The 21,100-nt window shown below is 32.0% G+C and overlaps 1 protein-coding gene across 7 annotated transcripts in view; it reads right to left on the bottom strand.

Moving 5' to 3' along the window:
* Positions 1-21,100, bottom strand: part of ADGRL3 (adhesion G protein-coupled receptor L3) — a 912,567-nt gene that overhangs the window by 605,512 nt on the left and 285,955 nt on the right. For all 7 annotated transcript variants that reach the window (XM_037829887.1, XM_037829881.1, XM_037829884.1 and 4 more), the window contains exons 3-4: positions 5,785-5,912; positions 3,918-4,066 (exon numbers count right to left, since the gene is read on the bottom strand). In XM_037829887.1, the coding sequence (XP_037685815.1) occupies positions 3,918-3,972 (55 nt within the window). In that variant the 5' untranslated portion in view covers positions 3,973-4,066; positions 5,785-5,912. The remainder of the gene's footprint in view (positions 1-3,917; positions 4,067-5,784; positions 5,913-21,100) is intronic.

The raw sequence follows: 21,100 nt of genomic DNA, 5'->3' as shown, positions 1-21,100 counted from the left end.
AATCAGAAGGAGCTCCATGTGCCCATATTATCTGGGTTATTGGGCTCCAGTTCCCTTCCTTTCCTTTGACTGTAACCACATCAATAGAACAATAACAAAAAAATCCTTTATGTTCATGCAACACTACATTAGTTCACAACAAAAACTGGCCATCTGCTTTAGTACTTCTCTTTATTGCGTTATAGGTAAGGGTTTTAAGGCTCTACAGAAAGAGGGCACAGTCATGGAAAACAGAGAAAGAGAAATACAGAAGTACACAGAGACAGAATACAGACAGATAAACATGGAACCAGACATTTTGTAATAAATATGTGATGTTGATTACTGTTTAATTTTGTTTTGTCATGTAAAACCTTAGCCAAACTTTCTAGAATGATGTGGAGATTGGTCACCAAATATCAACATTACTCATAATTAATTTTTTAGCTTTGTTCCTATTTTTATTCACATAGAAATCATGTACAAATGCATCAATGACAATTATATATGACCAATTAAATGCTATCAATTTAAGCATTTGATAATTTTGTTTAGATACTAGTATGTAGATATTTCTGGCAAAGCTTGAAAACTGAGGTGCAAGTTGAAAAATATCTTTTTTTTCAATTCTCATGGTGAGAATATGGATAATTCTGTATTTTCATTACTTAATCTTCAAAAGTTTACCTCTGTTTTAAGGTTAAATAAGGAACAGGAGAATAAAATGTATTGAAGAATTACCAAATACCAGGCACTGTATTAGAAGCTTTGCATATACTATTCCATTCATCTCTTAAAATAGCCCTGCAAGGCATAAATGTTCATTCATGCAAATGAAAAAGTTTACAAATTTTTAAATTACTGTAAGCAACTTGAGGTAAGAAGGAGTCTGCATTGTTCAGTGCATATCATTAGTATCTAGTACAGTTTTCTGGCACATGATGGGTGATAAATGAAACGTATTTACTAGTCTATCAAGTAACAGGTGTAACAGTGCCAACAGCTGGTAGAACTGTAATTTTAACTCAGGTCTGTCAACTTCAAAGCTCGATCTATCTGTGTCTAGAACCTGGAGTAGGCAGATGATCAATGTTTCTGTCACTCCTTGTCCCACATGACTAGGGGAGTGGAGATGGGATTTTCTTTATGGAAGAATGGCCTTGATAGGAATGGGATATATGCTGGCAGGAAGACAGTAATCAAGAAGCCAGAGCTCTGATTTTAAACCCCTACTGTGTCACTAAAGGGCTATAGAACCTCAGTCAAGTTATGTTACTACTCAGTGTCTCAATGTTTTTATCTGTAAAACTGTAATAATGATGACAATGAAATAATAATAAGTTCATCATATTGTTGTAAGGATTAATTGAACCAGTACCTCTGAAGTTTATGGCTATAACATCGTTAGCTATCAATATTATTTGATCTGGATAAAGAGACACTGCAGGTCATTAACCAGAAAAGTTAATTCTCAGTGATCAGGAGGGCAAATAAAGCCAAGAATCTCAACAACAATAGGCAAAGAAAAGTCATCAGAAGACTTTAAGGAGACAAGAGTACTTCTAAACTATGACATCCATTTTAATTCAGTCATCAAAGTTTTCCAGCTATGCAGTATTCCTTTAAGCTAGGATCTGTGGGAAGTCTAAAAATTCCTCTTCTATTTCCGCACTTGATCAAAGGTACATACATTCCTCCATTTATGAACAAGTTAGATTGCAAACGGCTTTTCATAAAGCCTTGCACTTATAAATCAGAAGCACTATCACAAAAGCTTTGTAGAAGACGTTCTATTGAAGGTAGACAAAATTGACATGCACTTTATCTGGTGCAAAGTTTTATAGCATCTATGAAAGGTAATACAGACTAAGTTTGTAAGTAGGGAGTGCCTATATTCTTTACCTGAAATAGTTCAAACATAAATATAGTATTAAGTAGACCATGTAGAAGAAAAGAATTACTTTAATTTTTAGCCCAAAGTATTATATCAGGTAAATCTACGTCAGAGTTACCTGAAGATGTTGTGTGTGTGGGTTATTTAATAAAGACGTCCAGGTCTCAATCCAAGACCTGTTTCTATGGGTCAGTTTTCTTTGTGACTCTCTGAAATACATACTAGGTGGTTTTTGGAAACCAGAAATTCCCACTCTGAAGAGGGATTCTTTCTTACATCATCCATTTCTATTTTTAACCTACCTTCCTCTAACAAGGGTAATTTTAGATTGCCTTTTGAACATGAATTGTATGTATATGTTTTTTACCCTGAGAATCCTCATCAAATGAAACACTTTTTGTGGCCAGTTGTCTAATTCTTCATCGTGAAAACTTATTGGAACAAAAATAAATAGGAAGGGCAGAAAGCATGATTAAGGAAATCATGTTGGAACACAGTATTTGTCATATACGTGCTAGATTTTTTACATATGCTATTTATTTATTCCTCAAAATAGCCTCATGAGGCACGTATTCTTACATGGTGAGAAAACTAATACAAATCACTTTTAGGTATACAGATAATTAGAAAAGCACTTGATGAAAGTGTGTTTTTTTTTTGTTCCATATCACAAAATGTTATAGATACACAAGTATGTGAATTGTGCAAGTATTGCATCAGTATAAAGGCTAAGAAAACATTTATAAATTTTAATAATATGTACATTAAGATTAGATCGTTGTATAAGTAGGATTTTACTTTATTTTTTTTTTTAATAGCTCTACCTTTTTTATAGTGGCTTATTATAACTAAACGTGTTAAATCAGGAGAACTTCAGAGGAAAACTTCAGAAGAGACAGAAATTATTTTAGGCAATTCATGTTGAAACTTAGGAACATGGGCCAAATTCAGAATTGCATCACTGATGAACTACAATAGGTTTCTGTAGTCAATTAAAAACCAAAAGTGAGCTAAAGAGGCTAAAAATTCATTTCAGCTGCTGGCTATACTATCATATTCTGAGATCCAAGCAGCGCCAAATACAGCTGTATCCCTTTATCTTTGCTATAATTACATCAACATATGAGATAGTGACTATATTACACCATTTTTATCTTAGTGCAAAACAAATGGTAATTAGTAGAAAATCTTAAATTGTAAAAGAAGAACACATTTAAAAATGAAAAGAACGCATTTTAAAGACCAATTTTTAAATACTTAAAGTTCTAGATTCAGTGACTATTACATGGAATATAAATTTAAGTTGCATGAAATATAAATTAAATCTTATTTTCTTATTGAATAATTATTTATCTTATATAATCAGCAAATTTGCAAAGGTGCATCATTTAAAAATATATCTGTGTCATAAATACCAAGATGCTTAAATGAACAAAGTGAGTATACAACTCTATTATAAAGTATATTACCATTACCATGTTCCTGTATCTTTTTCTGAAGAGCGAAAGCATATGCTCATATTATTTTGTTGTTGTTTTTGTACTGAAAGCTATATAACAGAAACAATTTCCCTTGAGTGAAAGGCTGTAATTTGTATTGCTTGTATAAAAGATTGTACAAAGTAGTAAAAACAGAAAAAATGATTACTTCATTTGGAAAAGTAAGTTTTGGTAGAATTCTCTTTCAAATGTGCATACTTACATATTAAAATTGATTTTAACTACAAAAATATAAACCAAATAATAAAGAGATGATATAATTATTCAGCTGATTTGCCATAAGTACGCCAAAAACAAAAAATAAAACATGCAAGAATTCTGGAAAAAAAAAAAAAAACCCCTTTTGTTACACATACACTTCAATAGCACTTAAAAATCCATATTTATTGCAGCTTAAAGTGAACATGTGGTCTTAATTTAGTTACTCAAATTAATATATGATAGGCATAAGCTGCAAAATCTTAGAGCAAAGATTTGGAAGAAAGGATCTAGTGTGAATAAGCGAAACAATAAGCATCACACAGAAATGTAATTAAAGGTCTTACCATGAACTACTGGTGTCAAGAGCATGGTGAAGACTAGTAGCTGTGATGGCCACATGGCTGAGTACTTGCTAGTGAAAGTTCCTCAAGAGCAAGTGTTCACACGTGAAATGAAATAAGTGTCTTTCTGGTTTCTCTTCTGTACTTCAAAACTGATGATTTAAAAAAAAAAAAAAAAGGAAATTCCTCAAAAACAGAAACACCACTATCCAAAATCTGAAACCTGCAAACAAGAAAAAAAATGGGTTACCAAATGCAGGTAATTCTTATCTAAATTCCTTGAAAGTTTATTTCCTAACTAACACAACTGTATTCCTCCTTCCTTCTTCATTTTAATGAATACAAGCACCATAAATAAGTAATTATGCATTTTAATACTTATGCATTTAATACCACAATGTTTACTTCCCAGTCCCAAAACTGACTGAAATAAAGAGTTCAGTCTCATTGGATCACAATTAATACAAACATACTGGTTTTAATGTGTATTAACAGATTTCAGGCTTACTTTGTGTAAACATTTTCCACAAACATAATTTTTACTAGCAACAGATTGGCAAAAATTTTTCATTCATCACTACTACTGTGAATAAATTTAAAACAAAACAAAACAAAAAGTTAAAATGTTTTACTTTCATTACAATCCCTGATAGTCATTCAGTAATTATTAATTACTTTCCTAAGCATCTTTGTAAATAAACATGTGATCCTCCTAGATTTTTGTTAACAAAATGTTATTCTTTAAGTTTGATTGTATAAAACTTCAGTACTGAAAATTAATGCAAAATCACACTAGATTCTTAAACCGAAAACAATGTTTCCTTTATGTTATTCTAAATGGCTTGTTTTGAACAATAAGCATATAGATGCAAACTAAATTGGAATGCAGCACAGACATAATTAATTCATTCAACAAAGGTTTATTGAATGCCCCCTGAAATGCAAAGCACTGGACTAGGAAGACAGGATACATCATCAAAACATGCCACCTATTCTCCAGGATCTTACAAATTAAATATGAGGAATCTTGCTTAAAAGTGTTAACTGTTCATGGAAGACATTAAAAACTTTAAGCATTAAAAGAGTCCTTTTACTGAACCACACTGCTATAGTTCCCATCTCTTAAAGTCTAAAGAGATTTATCTTAGGAAGCCAAAACACTGAAGGAACACACCCTGAAGTTTGAAGAGCCTGTCTTTAACAGTAAGCAAAATTTAAAAGTGATCAATACAATGAAGTACCAATAGGGCCTTTCCCTTTTTTTTTTCAGGTAATTAATATTATTTCCAATAATTACAGTTTTTGAGTTTAAAATTATTTATTTCTATAATATGATATTCAAAATAGAGATAATGAAAAATGTATCAGTGTGCCCCATTCTGCCAAAATAAATACCTAACAATTTCTGAAATTCTTGCCTTGGTTTTATGTCAGAATTACTCAGATTTACCCGAATTTCTGAGATTACATTGTTAATTTTAGTGGTTATTTAAGAGCACAGATGCTGGAGCCAGACCACCTGATCCCAACCAATTGCTAACTCCACCAGTGTTACGACATTGGGCAAGTTATTCAACTTGGTGCCTCAGTTTTCACATCTGTATAATATTGGTGTCAATATTATCTAATTTGTATGTTAATAATGAAGATTAAATGAGTTAAATATGTATTGCCCAAAATTTGATTTCGTATAGGAATATTTTTCATGATTTGAGGAGGGTAATATGTTCTCAACTCTCAGCTCACCACTCTCCTCCCATGGTCCTCTCACCCACAGCCTCAAAATAGTGTGTTAAAATGGGGGCATTTATAATATTGCAATAATTATATAATCTAAAGAAAGGTATATCACAACTGTTTGAATACTAACTTGAAAAAAAAAGAAAACTCTCCGATGATTTTTCCAATTTATGTGCAGTCATTAAACTTCACCAAACCAAACTGTTTTCAGATAAAAGGGATTTTCTTTTATTTCTAACAAATGGCTCTTAAAAGGCACTGAGAGAAAAAGAAAAAGAAAAAACAAAACAAAACAAAACAAGAAAAGACATTACAGATGCATTAACTTTCATATGACAAGATAATTGTTCACAAAAGAGATAAATAATGATATAAAGCATTTAACAAGACAATTTCAAAATATATTTTCTTTCTCCAATAAAATTTCTTTAGCTTTCTCTAATGTACAAAGCTCTGTGCTAATACTATTGAGCAAATAAGGGTAGAGAATGGCTCTGAGTCTAAGATATCAATGTTTTAAAAGAACTTATAGTCAAATATGGACACTACAGGCATACTCACCAATAATTATAATTGTATGCAAAATATGATATGTGCTATGAGAGATGTTACAGAAGCACAACATAAAAGATTGTCAATTGTGGAACGTATGGCGGAAACAGTAAGAGATTTAAAATCATGCCAACCTAACATTCTGGTGCAAGGCAAGTACCTATACCTCTCTGAATCTCGGTTTCCTCAATTATAAAATGCAGGTAACAATATCCACCTTGCAGATGGGTTGTGGGGATTAGAGAAAACACAAGATGAATGCCTGGTGCAGAGACTGATGCACAGTAGGCATGTAACACATGATGAAGTTTGTTTTGCCATTCACCACCCTCCTTTCTTTCCTTTATGACTTCAAATTTGAGATAAGCCATATGGATCCCCATCATGTCCACACACAAACCTCTCACTTACATAGATGTTTAGAAAACCAGGAACACAAGGTGTCTATATATGCACGTTCTTGAGAATTACATAGCAGGATAATGCACACTAAAACAATGTGAGGTTTTTATAAAGGAGAACTTTCAGTAGGCTTTTCTTTGTTTAAAAAACATGCTTTATTTCCCATGCTACTAATTTCCTTTAAAAGATCAACCTTAGTACTTTAAAAACTATTCACAAATGATGGTATTTGTAACTTTTATCAAAGGCTATTACAATACAGCAAATAGTTTTGCTTGTTATCCTATTTGAAACTTGGAAAAAAGAAATCTATTTCTTGTGCAGTCCTTTATCAGGAACTTAATCATTTTATGTTCTCAAACAAAACTCTTCACAATATCCCAAATTAATAAGCAAGGTTGATTAAAGTGACTCAATTTACATCATTAATACTTAAAATTAGAATTATGAAGCTGTGCAATATGACTCATTCTTCTACAAGTTAAAAAAAATCACAATATGGAAATAAATTCTACAAATGTTTTAATGTAACTAAAGTCCTTACTTAAACTACACAGAAAATCCTTTATTTGTTAAATTTATATTAAATTTCATTCAAATCCAACACAATTATGCATTGAAAAAGCTTGAATTCTTTTGTTATTCCATCAACAAAAGTTTTTATTTTAAACTTGAAACATTGGTTTTATTTTAGGTAAACTCACAAGTTCTGCTGTCATTTGTTTTTCCTCAAATTTTTCATACACCACTCCTTTCAAATCATGTTTGAAATATTTCTATTTCTATTGTATACTTGATTCCTATCTTTAAACTCTAAGAGGTGTCCATTAGTCTGAACACCTCTTATCTTGAAGTATTACTTTCATTTTAATGAGCTACTACTAATCTATTTCTGTAAGATAATTAATTCTTAATCTTTTTTCCAAAATAAATTGAATGTTTTTATTGTGCCTTTCCCCTCATAATACTCTAGACAAGATACTGTATTTCCTTTATAACATTTTTACATTTGCACAACTCTTAAATGTTTACTTAGGCCATAAATTCTGATAACTACAAATTTTACTCCAATATCAACTTTACAAATTTTTACTAATCCATACTTATTTTGTGTATTTACTTGTTTTTGTCATATAAGTCTTCTTAGAGGCCAGTGTTTTTTTACAACTTTGGCACATGCCAAATGTGGCATTATTTTAATAATTAATTTATATATATTCCTATAGCCCCATTGCTAATTATAGTCCAGGAGTTCCCCATTTTGTGTGTATTATCTTTTTCCTCTTGTTCTACACAGGAAAACTATAACTGTCACCTATGCAAAAAACCTCACTTTAAAATTGTTTAGAAATATCACTTGGGTATCATCTGAATTCTTTCATGGTTAGTAGACCAAATGATTTGAAATTACTTTCATTAACAAATTTAACATTGTATCACAAGTTTTCTGCATAAATTACATTTCTAATGATATAAAGTTGCTTTATGGCAACTTATGGAAAAGTGATATAACTTAAAAAAAGATTAATTTAGCTTTTCATTTAATTATTTGTCACTTCTTTACCATGTAAAGCAAATATCTGTTATCACACCAGAGCATATGAGCAACTAGCTAGTCCTAATTTTCTGCACACAGCTCACTACTTTTATAAATAAGATCAGTCAGTAGTAACCAAAGACAAACAAGTATTTCTAAGAAATATTCATTTAATAAGGCTGGAAAATACATTTCAACTAGAGTATTTAATTATGTATAGATGCTTAGGTACAGGACTTTAAATTCATTATTCAAATTCAAGATCACAATATTTTGCAATGCACAGTCATAGGTACATATATAGTAATATTTTGTAACTCATGCTCTATTAAGTGACAGATGACATTTTCTCTCCCCAAAATGTCTATCCAAAAGCACTTGTACATGGAAGACTCCTACAGGTATGAACTGGAGCTCTATAGTATCATTAGCTCTCAGGGAAAAAAAGCACGGCAGCAAGATGAAAAATTAGAAGACTATGACAAAACTTTCTCCCATCTCCATCCTATAAAATTTTAGTATGTTTGGTATGATGATACTTGATAAAAGCAAAGTGATTTTTAAAGGAGTTTGGATTGAGTAATGTATTTAATATGTCAGCTGTAATTTACAAAATCCAAAGTCTCTAAAAATGCTTTTTTTTTCTTTTTCTTCTTTTTTTTTTTAATTATATGTACTATTTCTCCTTTGAGAAAGTGCATGTAAATATGCTACAGAATTATAAAACACTGTTAATTTTGGTCTACTATTCTTCCTACTATTTTAAAATAAATGAATACCTTTTGTAATAATGTGACTGAATATCAAAGCATTATAGTAAGTTTCAAGAGTTTTTTCTTTCTCGAAATATTCATGGGGTCCAAGAACATTACATTAAATAAGTATTAATAAAGTACTTAATTGTTGAGTCTAGTTAGTAGCAATAAGAAGTTCAACACAGAAAATTTGCTAAAAATGGAATTAATAAATACTTCCTTAAATAATAATGAATGCTTTCTTAAATAGTGCTAGTTCCAATATGGCATCCATAGAGGACAAATTCTCAATTATCTTGTTTAACATTTTGAAGACATATTGAATTCAACAAACCCACAGATGAGTGTTTCTTTGACAATTTGTCCCACGTTATCATTATCAAATACAATGTAAAGTGTGCTGTATTTGGTCATAGGGCTATGTAAGATATATAGGCAAAACTCGTGCCTTCAAGAAGGAAGAGGAGGAAAAGGAGAAGGACAAGGGGAAAAAAGAGGAGAAATAATGTAGGAATACAAATAATAAAATATAAATCCAAATTTGATAAAGAATACAAAGAGAGTTGCAAAAATTGAGGAGATAACACAGTTGGGAACATCCAGAAGACCTGAAAGAGAGAGTAGTATCTGTGCTAGAATTTGAAGAATGGATAAGATTTCACTACACAGTGGCTGGAAAAATAACATAATGAGTTGAGGGTGCTATGAGAAAAGGCAAAGAACTATTTTTTTAAAAAGAGCATACTGCAGAATTTCAAGTCATCTGGTTTCAGAAGTACTGAGTTAAAGCAGCATAAAATAATATAGAGGATCAGAATAATAAGGGACTGAAGGCTATACAGATGAATATGAATTCAATTTGGTTGTTTTCAAACTGTATGTTTTTTTAATATTTAAATATATAAATTAAATATAAATCACTGCAAATAACTATTTAACAATAAAGGCAAATGTTTTATTATCAGCATTTTCCAAAATCTATTATAGAGCTCTATTTACTCTTAAACATTCAAACATTTTTGTTCCAAATTTAATTTGTGGAAATGATCTTAGGTTTGAAATAAAGAGGCCAAGATAATAGAGGTATTAGCTGAAAAATGAAGCACTAAATTAATAAACCAACGAGTGTACAGATCCCCGCTGAGGAGATATCAAACAAAAATACTGCAGGCTTTGCATTTTCACAATATGCTTTTTCAAGTTTCCAAACTTTCCTAACACTGCTTAACAGCCATTATGCTATTTGAGATCAAATATTGATTGCTGAAAATTACACTGTTTTAGTTTCCCAAGCTGCTCAAGCAAATATCATAAAATGGTTCAGCTTAAGCAATGAGAATTTATTGAGTCATGGTTTTGAGGAAAAAGGCTAAATAAAGGCAAGATCATGGCAATGCTTTCTCCCAGAAAACTGTGGCATTCTGAGGCTGGCTACAGGCAATGGTTGGCTCCTCGGTCCCACGACAAGGCACATTATGGCCTCTGCTGGTGTCTTCCCTCTCTTCCCAGTTCCTTTTTGGCTTCTTGCTTCCTGTGACTCTCTCCTCTCTCCGAGTTTCATTCTCTTATAAAGGATTCCAGTTATAGGATTAAGACCCATCTGACTGAGGTGAGTCATACCTTAACTGAAGTAACCTCATCAAAAGGTACTACTTACAATGATTCACACCACAGGAATGGATTAAGTTTAAAGACATGTTTTTCTGTGGTACACACAGCTTCAAACCACCACAAACACTTTTAGATAAAATGGAATTGTTATGCATTTGGCAGTGTATTACTACCAAATGACAGGCTATAATTGTAGTACTTATCTGTATAGATGTATATTTATTTAAGAAACAATTACATCAAATACAACCCAGGAAGAAACTTCATGTACACTAAGTATATATTTGTCTTGATCTTGGACTAAATGTGGCCGTATTTTTTATAGCCCTTTATTTCTTCTTTAAATCTATGCTACTGTCATCAATTATTAAACATTTCATTGGTCTGAGCCATGAGAAGCAGCACGAGTAGAAGCAAAACATGAGCTTCAGTGTCAGAAAAGGCAGGTTTTAAGTCCTCTCTCTTCCAGTGATAAACTGTTTGATGATAGGCAGATTATTTAAATTTCCTATACCCTAATGTTCACATCTGAAATTGAAACATCTTACCAGTTGGTTATAAGGCTTAAATATAAGTCTAGGTTCTTTTCTGGCAATGGTAGGCATCCAATAAATAAGAAACATCATTGTTCCATTTAATAAATGTGAGTATATATGGTAAATAAGATTATATTTGGTGGTGAATAGGCTAAAAGAATATTTGATAGGAGTGTGTGAATGGTTCAGTGGAAAAGGGAATAGAATCAGTAGGTACATTGTAAACAGTATGTTTTTAGAAGACTAAATTTGTCATGGTGTATAGGAGAAAATAGAAAGAAAAAATACCTTAGGCTACAGGTGTCAGTAATATTTTCCAGAGCTGGTATGGTGGGAGTCCACAGTGACCTACAAGTCCAGAACTTGATTTAAAATAGAGATTATTTGAAGGAAGTCAAGTCAACAATTTTTTCAAGTTGTAGAAATATCACAGTTCCATGTTTTTCCAGAGTGGAAGGAACGATACATCAGGATGGAAAGTGGAAGGTAAAATCATAGAATGGGTACAGAAGAAACTAGAAAAAGTTAAATCAAATTGAGAATAGAGACAGGAGATCAGATATAAAACCATAGTTCCACTAGAACTTTCAGTCAAGTCTCCATTCCTCCCTCACTGCTTCAAATCTATCTTCTACATGAGTTTCAGAGAGAGCAGAGCAAGAGAAACCTATTTCTATTCAATTAATTTTTAAAGGATTACCTAAAACACTTTTCAAGCAATAAAATGCTATAGATTTATATGTTGTCTTAAATACTAACAATATTTACTTTGTATTACTTAAGTAAAACATCAGCACATCTCCTTATAATGACACTTTAAACATAATTTGTTGCTAAGTTAGAAAACAATTAAGTCTAGGAAGCTGTGGTCGTTTGAGGCTGTACGTTCCCCAGAAAAAAAACATGTTCTTAAATGTAATCCATTGTAAAAGGTCCATTGTAAGTAGGACCTTCTGATGAAGTTATTTCAGTTAAGGTGTGACCCACCTCAATCAGGATGGGTCTTAATCCCATTACTGTAGTCCATTATAAAGGAATGAAATTCAGGCAAAGAGAAAGCCACTGAAGCAACAAGCTGAAATCCACAAAACTTGGAAAAGAATGGAGAGGCGTTTGCTATGCCACAATGCACCTTGCCATGTGACAGAGGAGCCAGAATCGCCAGCAGCCGGTCATAGACCATCGATCGTCGGAAAAAAAGCATTTCCTTAGTGATGCCTTGATTTGGACATGTTGCTGGCCTCAAAAATGTGAGTAAATAAATCCGCATTGCTTAAGTTGAAATATTTCATGGTATTTGCTTACGCAGCCTAGGAAACTAAAACTGAAGGTAATTTTAAACAGAGAGTTCCCTAAAATAAAAGATTCATCTAATTGTCATTCATATAATGTTACAAATCTAATAAGTGTCTATTAATGTTTAGAAACAAATCTGGCTCTGACGAACACAGCTATTTGAGGCTGTAGGGCAGCATATTTTAAGTACTAAGTAGATTGACATTTTATGAAAGGTTCATTTTCTTCCAAAGTGTCCTTGAGCTAACTTTTTCCCTGGGATCCCACAAAAGCACTGACTGGAGATAATAATAAGATAACATATTAACCATTGATATGTTCAAATGGAAATGAAGTCAATGAGTCTGAAACTAAAGCTGTCTATAAATAATTACATTATAAAATGCAAGTGCTGGGAAAATAACTCAATCATTTGAAATCATAATTAAAACTAAAAAGGGGAGCTCATATTCTTTTCCATATTTACAATATGTTAAATAGACCCTTTGTTTTACCCTTCAAAAATGAATATACTCATAAAATCTCAAATTTCCATCATCAAATTTAATTCTGAAAAATTAAACATGAACACAGCTATTACTTAAAAGGATATTCACAAAATTCACAACTTTTTAAAAATATATATCATTTATGATAATAATCAGAGACCGATTTCCATGTTTCCAAGGAAAGTAGAAATTAGGAATTAAGAGTACTTGAAAGTAAATAATTTCATCTCAAACAGGAAAGAGTAAATCTATTCCAAAATCGACAGAGAACCAGGCTCTCCTCTTAAAAACAGCTAATGTGTATTGAGCACTTACGTCAGTCACTGTTGTAAAAGCTTTCCATGTATGAACTCTTTTAATTGATTTCAACTATCAACATCTTAAATCCTATCACAACCCAATAAGGAAGGGGCTATTATTATTTCTGTTTGACAAATGAGTAAACTAAGGGCTAAGAGATTACAGAATTTTCCAATGTCACATGGCTAAAAATAATGGAGCCCAGATTTGAATCTAAACAGTTTAGACCCGCAATTTGTGCCCTCAGTCATTAGACTCTATTGCTTGTCATCACTGCCACTGACTATTGATTCTGCAACACAACTTCTGTAGAGGCAGAGAGCTTCTAGGGAGCTGTGATGATTGTTTAATCGACGGTTGAATGGAGTGAGATGAAGATCAAGGGTATAGCTGTACACCTAACAGTCAAACTTGAGGTTGAGAGAATTGTGCCATCAACATCAACGTCAACATCCCCAGTATCTTCACTTCTGAATAATTCCTACCTAACATATATGTCTTCGGCATATCTGATGGTATGCTTATTTCAGGTTAGTAAGGATCAAGACCATAGACTTCATTGGAGGGTAACCCAGGAACAGTGATCTTAGAAGGCACACAGGAGTCAACCAAGAGCCTCTTAAGTTACAGAAAATGTTCAAAACAATCAGGAAAAAAAATGGAATAGTACCTTCCCAAATATAAGCTTTGAAAAGCTTTCAAAATCTATCAATCTCATTCCAATCAGCATGACTTTTAATTCTGTTATAAAAGTAATTGTACCAAAAAGGGAACTAAGATCTTTTTTAATGTTACTCAGAAGAAGCAAATATATCTTTGAAACAATTATTTGTGACTTTCTCATATTTATTTTAAGTTACAATTTGGCAAATCATCAGTGAAGTTGACCTCAAACATTTCTAATATTTATTGGATACATATTTTTTTAATCTACAGAAACTTTTTTCATTAGGATAGCCTAATACTGACTTATTTTAAGTTTTATTTTTGGCAATTTTATGAGTGAAATTGCCTGAGTTATTCATGAAACTTATGATATTATATTTAGTGACAATGTGTGATAAGTGAAGTTTCAGGGATTCATTTACTACCAACTTAATCACATTTTCTTTGTGAAATTCTAAACAATGCCATTAACAAATGCAGCTGGCATTACAGCTGATACTGTTGAAAACAGTATTTCTATAGCTGGGAACAAAGTACTTTAAATATCCTATTAGATGCCAGAATTGTGTTAAACTACAATATGGGATTGAGGAACTAAATTAGGAAACAACACCTCATTTCTAACAGTATTTTCCTGAAAACAATGACAGTATGTAAGTAACTGGCTTACAAATAAAGCTGAGACTAAAGAACTGCAAGAATCGTGGTAGCAATTTTCCTATTCCAACTCTTCTACCTGATAAAGAAAAACTATACACCCATAAACTTTCTTTGATCACTTTCCAAAACAGAGAAATACAGGGGAGCATATATTTCATTATGGTTAGACTAATACATCATAGTTTCACTGTGATTTAGCTATAACGAGAGGTCAGTCCTGTACATCTCTTTAACATAAACAATTCGGTTTTAAACTTTCAATTTTCAAATTTAAAAAAAATTTTCATTTTTTGGAAAAAGAAACTAATTTTTATTTCAAAACTTTAAACAAGTACTAATAAGAGAGTACTGTAAAACAGAAGAAAAGTACAGTGGATAAGGTCCAAAGATAATACTTTTAGAATCTCCTTACATAAATATACCTGTATAATATTTTTAAAATATTTGTTCTTGAGATCATGAAAGAAATGTATTGTCTCGTGTGATTCACAAAATATTTCAATATAGCCTTCCTACATTTCATTCCTTGTAGTGTATCAGTAGCAACCAGGCAGGAGAGAAAATACACATGTTTTGAAATTATCTCATCTCAGTAGGATGCACCTGGATAGATCTCAAATTAAACACCTTCCTTAATGGCCCATTATGGAGTATCAGGGCCTAAAATACCCAGAGGGAGTCAGGGACCATTACTGCCAAGGGAGGGTTTCTAAAGTTGTAGCATATGATGCAATATTTCTGGTGTAACTCTAACCTGACTGGGAGTTTATTTAAACACGTATTTATGGTTTTGAAATCAATAGCTACTACAGTAATGTTTAGCATAACCCCAGGACACCGTTTGAAAATACGAGCACAGTGACACGTTTTTATAGTGGCTTTGTTAATTAGCATTTATAGGTAGCTCCCAAATTATGAATAGGCAGCTTTATAAAAGTTCACATTTAAGATGCTGCTTGCGCCCCAACATGTATTTCTGCAAGGGAAAGAAAAAGATACCCAAAGTGAATTTAATCCTTGAAGTTCTTGAAGTATAACATATACTTCTTGATTTATTCATTTCTAAGAATACTTAACAAAAGGTATACAACTTAGTAGTAATAATCATCATAAAAAAAGCTTTTCTTCAGAGTTTCTTAATAGGTGCTAACACACTGACAGCATTTTACATGCATATTTCATTTCACTCTGACTATAATAAAACAATACAAGTATAAGGAGAAACTCCAGATTTCAGGAACTGGAAGCCTGTTTTCCTGTCAAAAATATCTCCTCAGTTTCCTTCTTTACAGAACACATATTACCTTTATGAGATTTCTGAGGGATTTAATTGGTAGGCAAAATGGAAAACTGAGAGGATGAAAAGGTATCAGAAAGAAACCGTTCTTTTGTTCCATTCACCTTGGTTCAGTTAGTCCTATCAGTGTAGAACTCCACCTTTTATCACAGAGCTTATTATACTTATCAATATTGTAGCTTGTTCATGCATATATATGTAATATTTTATATAAATGTGCATATAACTACATATGATAGCAGATAGCCTTTCATTCCTTTATGTCATTCATTCATGGTTATTTAATAAATACTACAACTCAGAATTATTTTTTATTTTTTTAATAACCTAATACAACAAGAGAATGTCTTTGAATTCACAATTCAGTACTAACATTTTTCAGCTACTGTATCTCACAGTTTACCTTCTGTATAGTTTGGTATATTTTATAATGGTAAAATAAATGGCATCTCAAATTAAATAATGCCACGCACTTATTATGAATAACTCATAAAGATTTCTAAACAAATAATACTATAAATTTTCGGATTTATAAAGGTTAGTAAACCAATCAAATATTGTGATTTTCATTAAGAAAATAGATGAACCTGAAAAGAAGTTTTATGTAATGGGACGAATACCACTTGAACAAAAACAACCATCTTGTTAAGAAATGTGAAGGTACATGAAGGGCTAAACACTAATGTCAGCATATGTATCTCATCAGAAGTTTTTGTTCTACATCTTCTAGAGGGCTATAATATTCAAAAATTGGAATTTTTAATGAACTCATCTCACTGATATGAGACAGATAGTATTTTCCACAGTGATTATTTTTATGTACAATTAGGCAATAAGATATACCTATTATTATCTCCAAAACATATATGAATGAATTTAGGCCAACTAGCAACTCATTCTAAACAGAAATTACAGAACTGAAATGCAGAATTAAAGAAAACTTGCAAAACAGATGTCGAATATTACCTTGACAAGGACTGTTTTTTTTTTTCAGATAAAAGCCTGTAAGAAACTATTTACATAAAACTACATTTCCTTGATAATTAAGACATCCCCTAATATGGTTTAATGATGCCTATTTATATAAAGGTACTACTGTTTTAATACCTTCAAAAGGCTGTTTTCTCTTTCATAAAATATATTAGAGTTACAAAATTTAAAAAAATACACTGAGCTTCACTAAATAAATCATTTCTTCATTCAGTCATTTCTCAGCAGAGTGGTTATTCACAGGACAATTCAGAAGCACCTGTGTTCCAGAGTAACCAAAAGTGGCAAATTGTACAGAAAAATATACAGTGTCGTTGTTTAACCCTTGGCTCCAGCTAGAAATAAAATAAAGGGAGCATAGATTGGGATGGAAAATCCATCAGAAGCAACCAAGTTGGCAGATTGTTTATAAATGTCACATTTGGGAACTTTTTATCTAACATTTCATCAAAATGGTTCCAAAATTCCTTTCACGGTGATGGCAGATAAACAGTCAAATTAGCTAATTCCCTATAATGGAGTGTACTATAATATGTTTAGGTAAAAACATTATTTTTTCATATTAAATGATTTTTCCACTAAATTTTTTGAGAGTTTGAAAATTTTGTGAGTTAAAAAGATTAGAAATCTTTCCTTTACCAGTTTTAAAATCAACAGTTATCGATGTTTTCTGCCTTTGCTTTGCCTAGCATATCTGCTTCTATTGACGATGTACACTTGAAATCAACCCAAAGATTATTTTCTTCTTTCATTTTACACATTGGTTTATATTTCAGTGATCTATTAAAATAAGATGCTCCCTGAAATAGCTCAAGACTACTGCTTTCAAGAAGAAAATATATCCTGTTTTTATGGAGCTTTATCACAGCAATAAATTTTAAAAAGAAATGTCATACATGAAACATGACAAAGTTTAAATCCTTTACTTTTGTTTCTAAAAATGTTAAAATAAAGAAAAGGCTATTCATTCTCTCTGTTAAAAAATAAGATTACTTTGATGAGTTAACTAAAATAGTGGCCTTTTCCAAAAGGGTGCCTTCTTTATTTTTCTTCTGTATCTTATGTTTCACCTTTAATGAAAATTGTTCAGAATATACTCATATGTGTTTTTTGAATAAAACACAGACAAATGTGCTTCCTTTTAAACTTCCCCATGGTCTTCATAAAGGGACCTGATAGATGTATGAAATCCCAATAACTTCCTAACAGAAAAATTTTCATGGATTAATTTTAATTAATGGACTTTTACCACATTGTCATGATTTTCTTTAAAATTTAGTTTTATTGAGATATATTCACATACCATACAATCATCCATGGTGTACAATCAACTGTTCACAGTACCATCATAGAGTTGTGCATTCATCAGCCCAATCTATTTTTGAACATTTTCCTTACACCAGGAAGAATGATAATAAAAAATAAAAGTAAAAAAGAATACCCAAATCATCCCCCCCATACCACCCTATTTTTCATTTAATTTTTGTCCCCATTTATCTACTAATCCATCCATACACTGGATAAAGGGTGTGTGATCCACAAGGTTTTCACAATCACACTGTCACCCCTTGTAATCTACATTCCTATACAGTCATCTTCAAGAGTCAAGGCTACTAGGTTGGAGTTTGGCAGCTTCAGGTATTTCCTTCCAGCTATTCCAATACAATAAAACCCAAAAAGTGTTATCTATATAGTGAGTAAGAATGTCCACCCGAGTGACCTCTTGACTCCATTTGAAATCTCTCAGCCATTGAAGCTTTATTTCGTTTCATTTCGCATCCCCCTTTTGGTCAAGAAGATGTTCTCAATCCCATGATGCCGGGTCCAGATTCATCCCCGGGAGTCACATCCTGCGTTGCCAGGTCCCTCGGGAGTCAGGTCCCATGTAGGGGGAGGGCAGTGAGCACCTGCCAAGGTGGCTTAGTTAGAGAGAGAGGGCCACATCTGAGCAACAAAGACGCACCCAGGGGGAGACTCTTAGGCACAATAATAGCAGGTTTAGCCTCTCCTTGCAGCAACAAGCTTCATAGGGGCCAGCCCCAAGACAGAGGGCTCAGCATGGCAAGCCATCAATCCCCAGTGTTTGTGAGAACATCAGCAACAATCTAGGTGAGAAAGTCCAACACCTCCGCATATGATTTGTTTTAATCCTAACAAACTGTAGCATTTTTGCCCATTAATATTGTTTCTTGTTACCTTTTAGAGTTTGATAGCCTTGAGGTCCATCTCCTTCCAGTCCCCTCATTTTATAGACAAGGAGGCTGAGAAAAACCCAGGCATAATGTAACAGAGCACCATCCCACATTTCTTCTCTTCTTTGCCTTTTACTTGTTATTTTTTTATATGTTCATTGTACCAATAAAACTTTGTGATCACTAGGTTATTTTATTCAGAATGAAGACATGCATGAAATCTTTTAATGTGATTAAATATGTAATTATTACCAGTATGGTATTATTATGTTATTACTATTACATATTAATTAGATCATCAACAATTATCTAATTTCAGACTCAAGCTACATGAAATATATTAGAAATGAGTGTTCATTACCACAGTCAGTATATTACCATAAATTTGTTAGGTTTGTTTTAATTTTATAAATATAAGATATCAATATCAATCATTATAAATTGCTCAGCAAATACGTCAATAAATATTTCATTGATTCACTGTGGTTTAAAAGTAAGAACTCTGAATCCTTGAAATATAACAGCCATACTAATAATAAAAAAAGGAGAAGCTATATAATAAAAATATTAATATGGATCACAATTTTTAAACTATAACGTAAACACTACTGTGGTCATTCAACTTCAATTTATGTTTTAGTGATTTTACATCATATTTGTACCTCTCAAATTTCCTTATCACCAAAGTCAAAACTTCCTCACCACGGTATTTTCCACAATATTAAGCTTAGTACGTGGTTTCTGATTTTGTCTTCTTCAGTTTCCTCAACTCTTAAAAATATCTACCTATAATGAAAAGATTTGTTTGGAAAGTCTTCAAAGAATAACTCCCTTTTAGAAATCATGCCCTATACTGTATGTTTTTTATACTTTCCAGGAATGCACTCTGGCCCCAAATCTATTTTTCTTCCAGGCATTCCAAAAGAAAGTAGGTGGGTAATATAACCAATATTTTTTCGCAGCTGCCCTTGCATAATATATATTTATGTATGTATGCATGTGTAATCCACATGTGTACATTTTATGTGCCTAAATATATCTTCAGAAGATCCTTTTCAAATATGCAAATTTTATAGCATTGGTAGTTAACTTATATTGAGGGATTAATGGTTTACTGATGTTAAATTTCTTCTAATAGAAAGGAAAAATTTGGATCTGGTTAAAAGACTGGTATGAAACAAAGGTTGAGGAGTCAAGATTTCTTTGAGGCACCTCCTTGACAATTTTGCCTAGGGTTGATACTGTGAATAATTAATATCTAATAAAACTGAAAAGAAAAGAAAAAGAAAAGAAAAACCTTGACATTTCAGCTACCAGTTCAGCTGAACTACAGCTTCAGATGTCTACCAATTAATCAATGAAACTATGTTGAACATTTCCTATATGACCCATATTACAGAAAGAAAAAACAGTTTTTGACTATATAGAGATATTTCTATATATCTATATCTATATATAGCTTAGCTATAGACATATAACATTACCTAAAATGAAATTTTTAAAAATTTTACACCAATATAAAAAACACACACAGGCATGCACACACATACACATATAAGAACCAAATCAAAGCAGATTTATTATAAATCAGCAGGTAAAACCAATTTTGCTGAATACAGTACTTCCAGTAAATATCAAATCGGAAAACATCTTCAGTATGCAATTCCAAGAATTAGCTGTAACTTTGACTGTCTTTATCTCAAATAGAAAGAATCAAATTGTCCAATATTGTATTCCCCAAATTCTTTATAGATAATTATAGCAGAGGCTAAAAAAAAAAAAAAAAATGTGATGAGGAGTCTAGAGAATTATCAGTGTTCCCATTGATTAAAGCAGTTAATCTAAAGAGAAAGTTTCTTTGAATTCTAAGGAGCATTAAAAAATACATTTCAGACTTCAGTAAACCAAAAGCATCCATTAGCTACTCTCAGATATGACCCTACCATGCTGATTTTTTTCCTTTTCTCTTTTTTTGTTGATTCACAGTACTCCAGCCAAGAAAGCAAAGGTTCACTAACACTATTCCCAGAATCACCTTGACATCACTGGAGATGCTTTTACACAAACACGTGCCTCAATGTGAGCTTGAGTATCTCAAAATTAAATAGAAAATAAAAAATTATCAGGAGAGAAGTGTAGTATTAATCCTGTTAGCATAGAGTTC

This window comes from Choloepus didactylus, chromosome 3 (assembly GCF_015220235.1).
Source record: "Choloepus didactylus isolate mChoDid1 chromosome 3, mChoDid1.pri, whole genome shotgun sequence".
Classification (NCBI taxonomy): domain Eukaryota; kingdom Metazoa; phylum Chordata; class Mammalia; order Pilosa; family Megalonychidae; genus Choloepus; species Choloepus didactylus.
The sequence above is the reverse complement of the archived record's forward strand: the minus strand, read 5'-3'. Positions and strand labels throughout refer to the sequence as shown.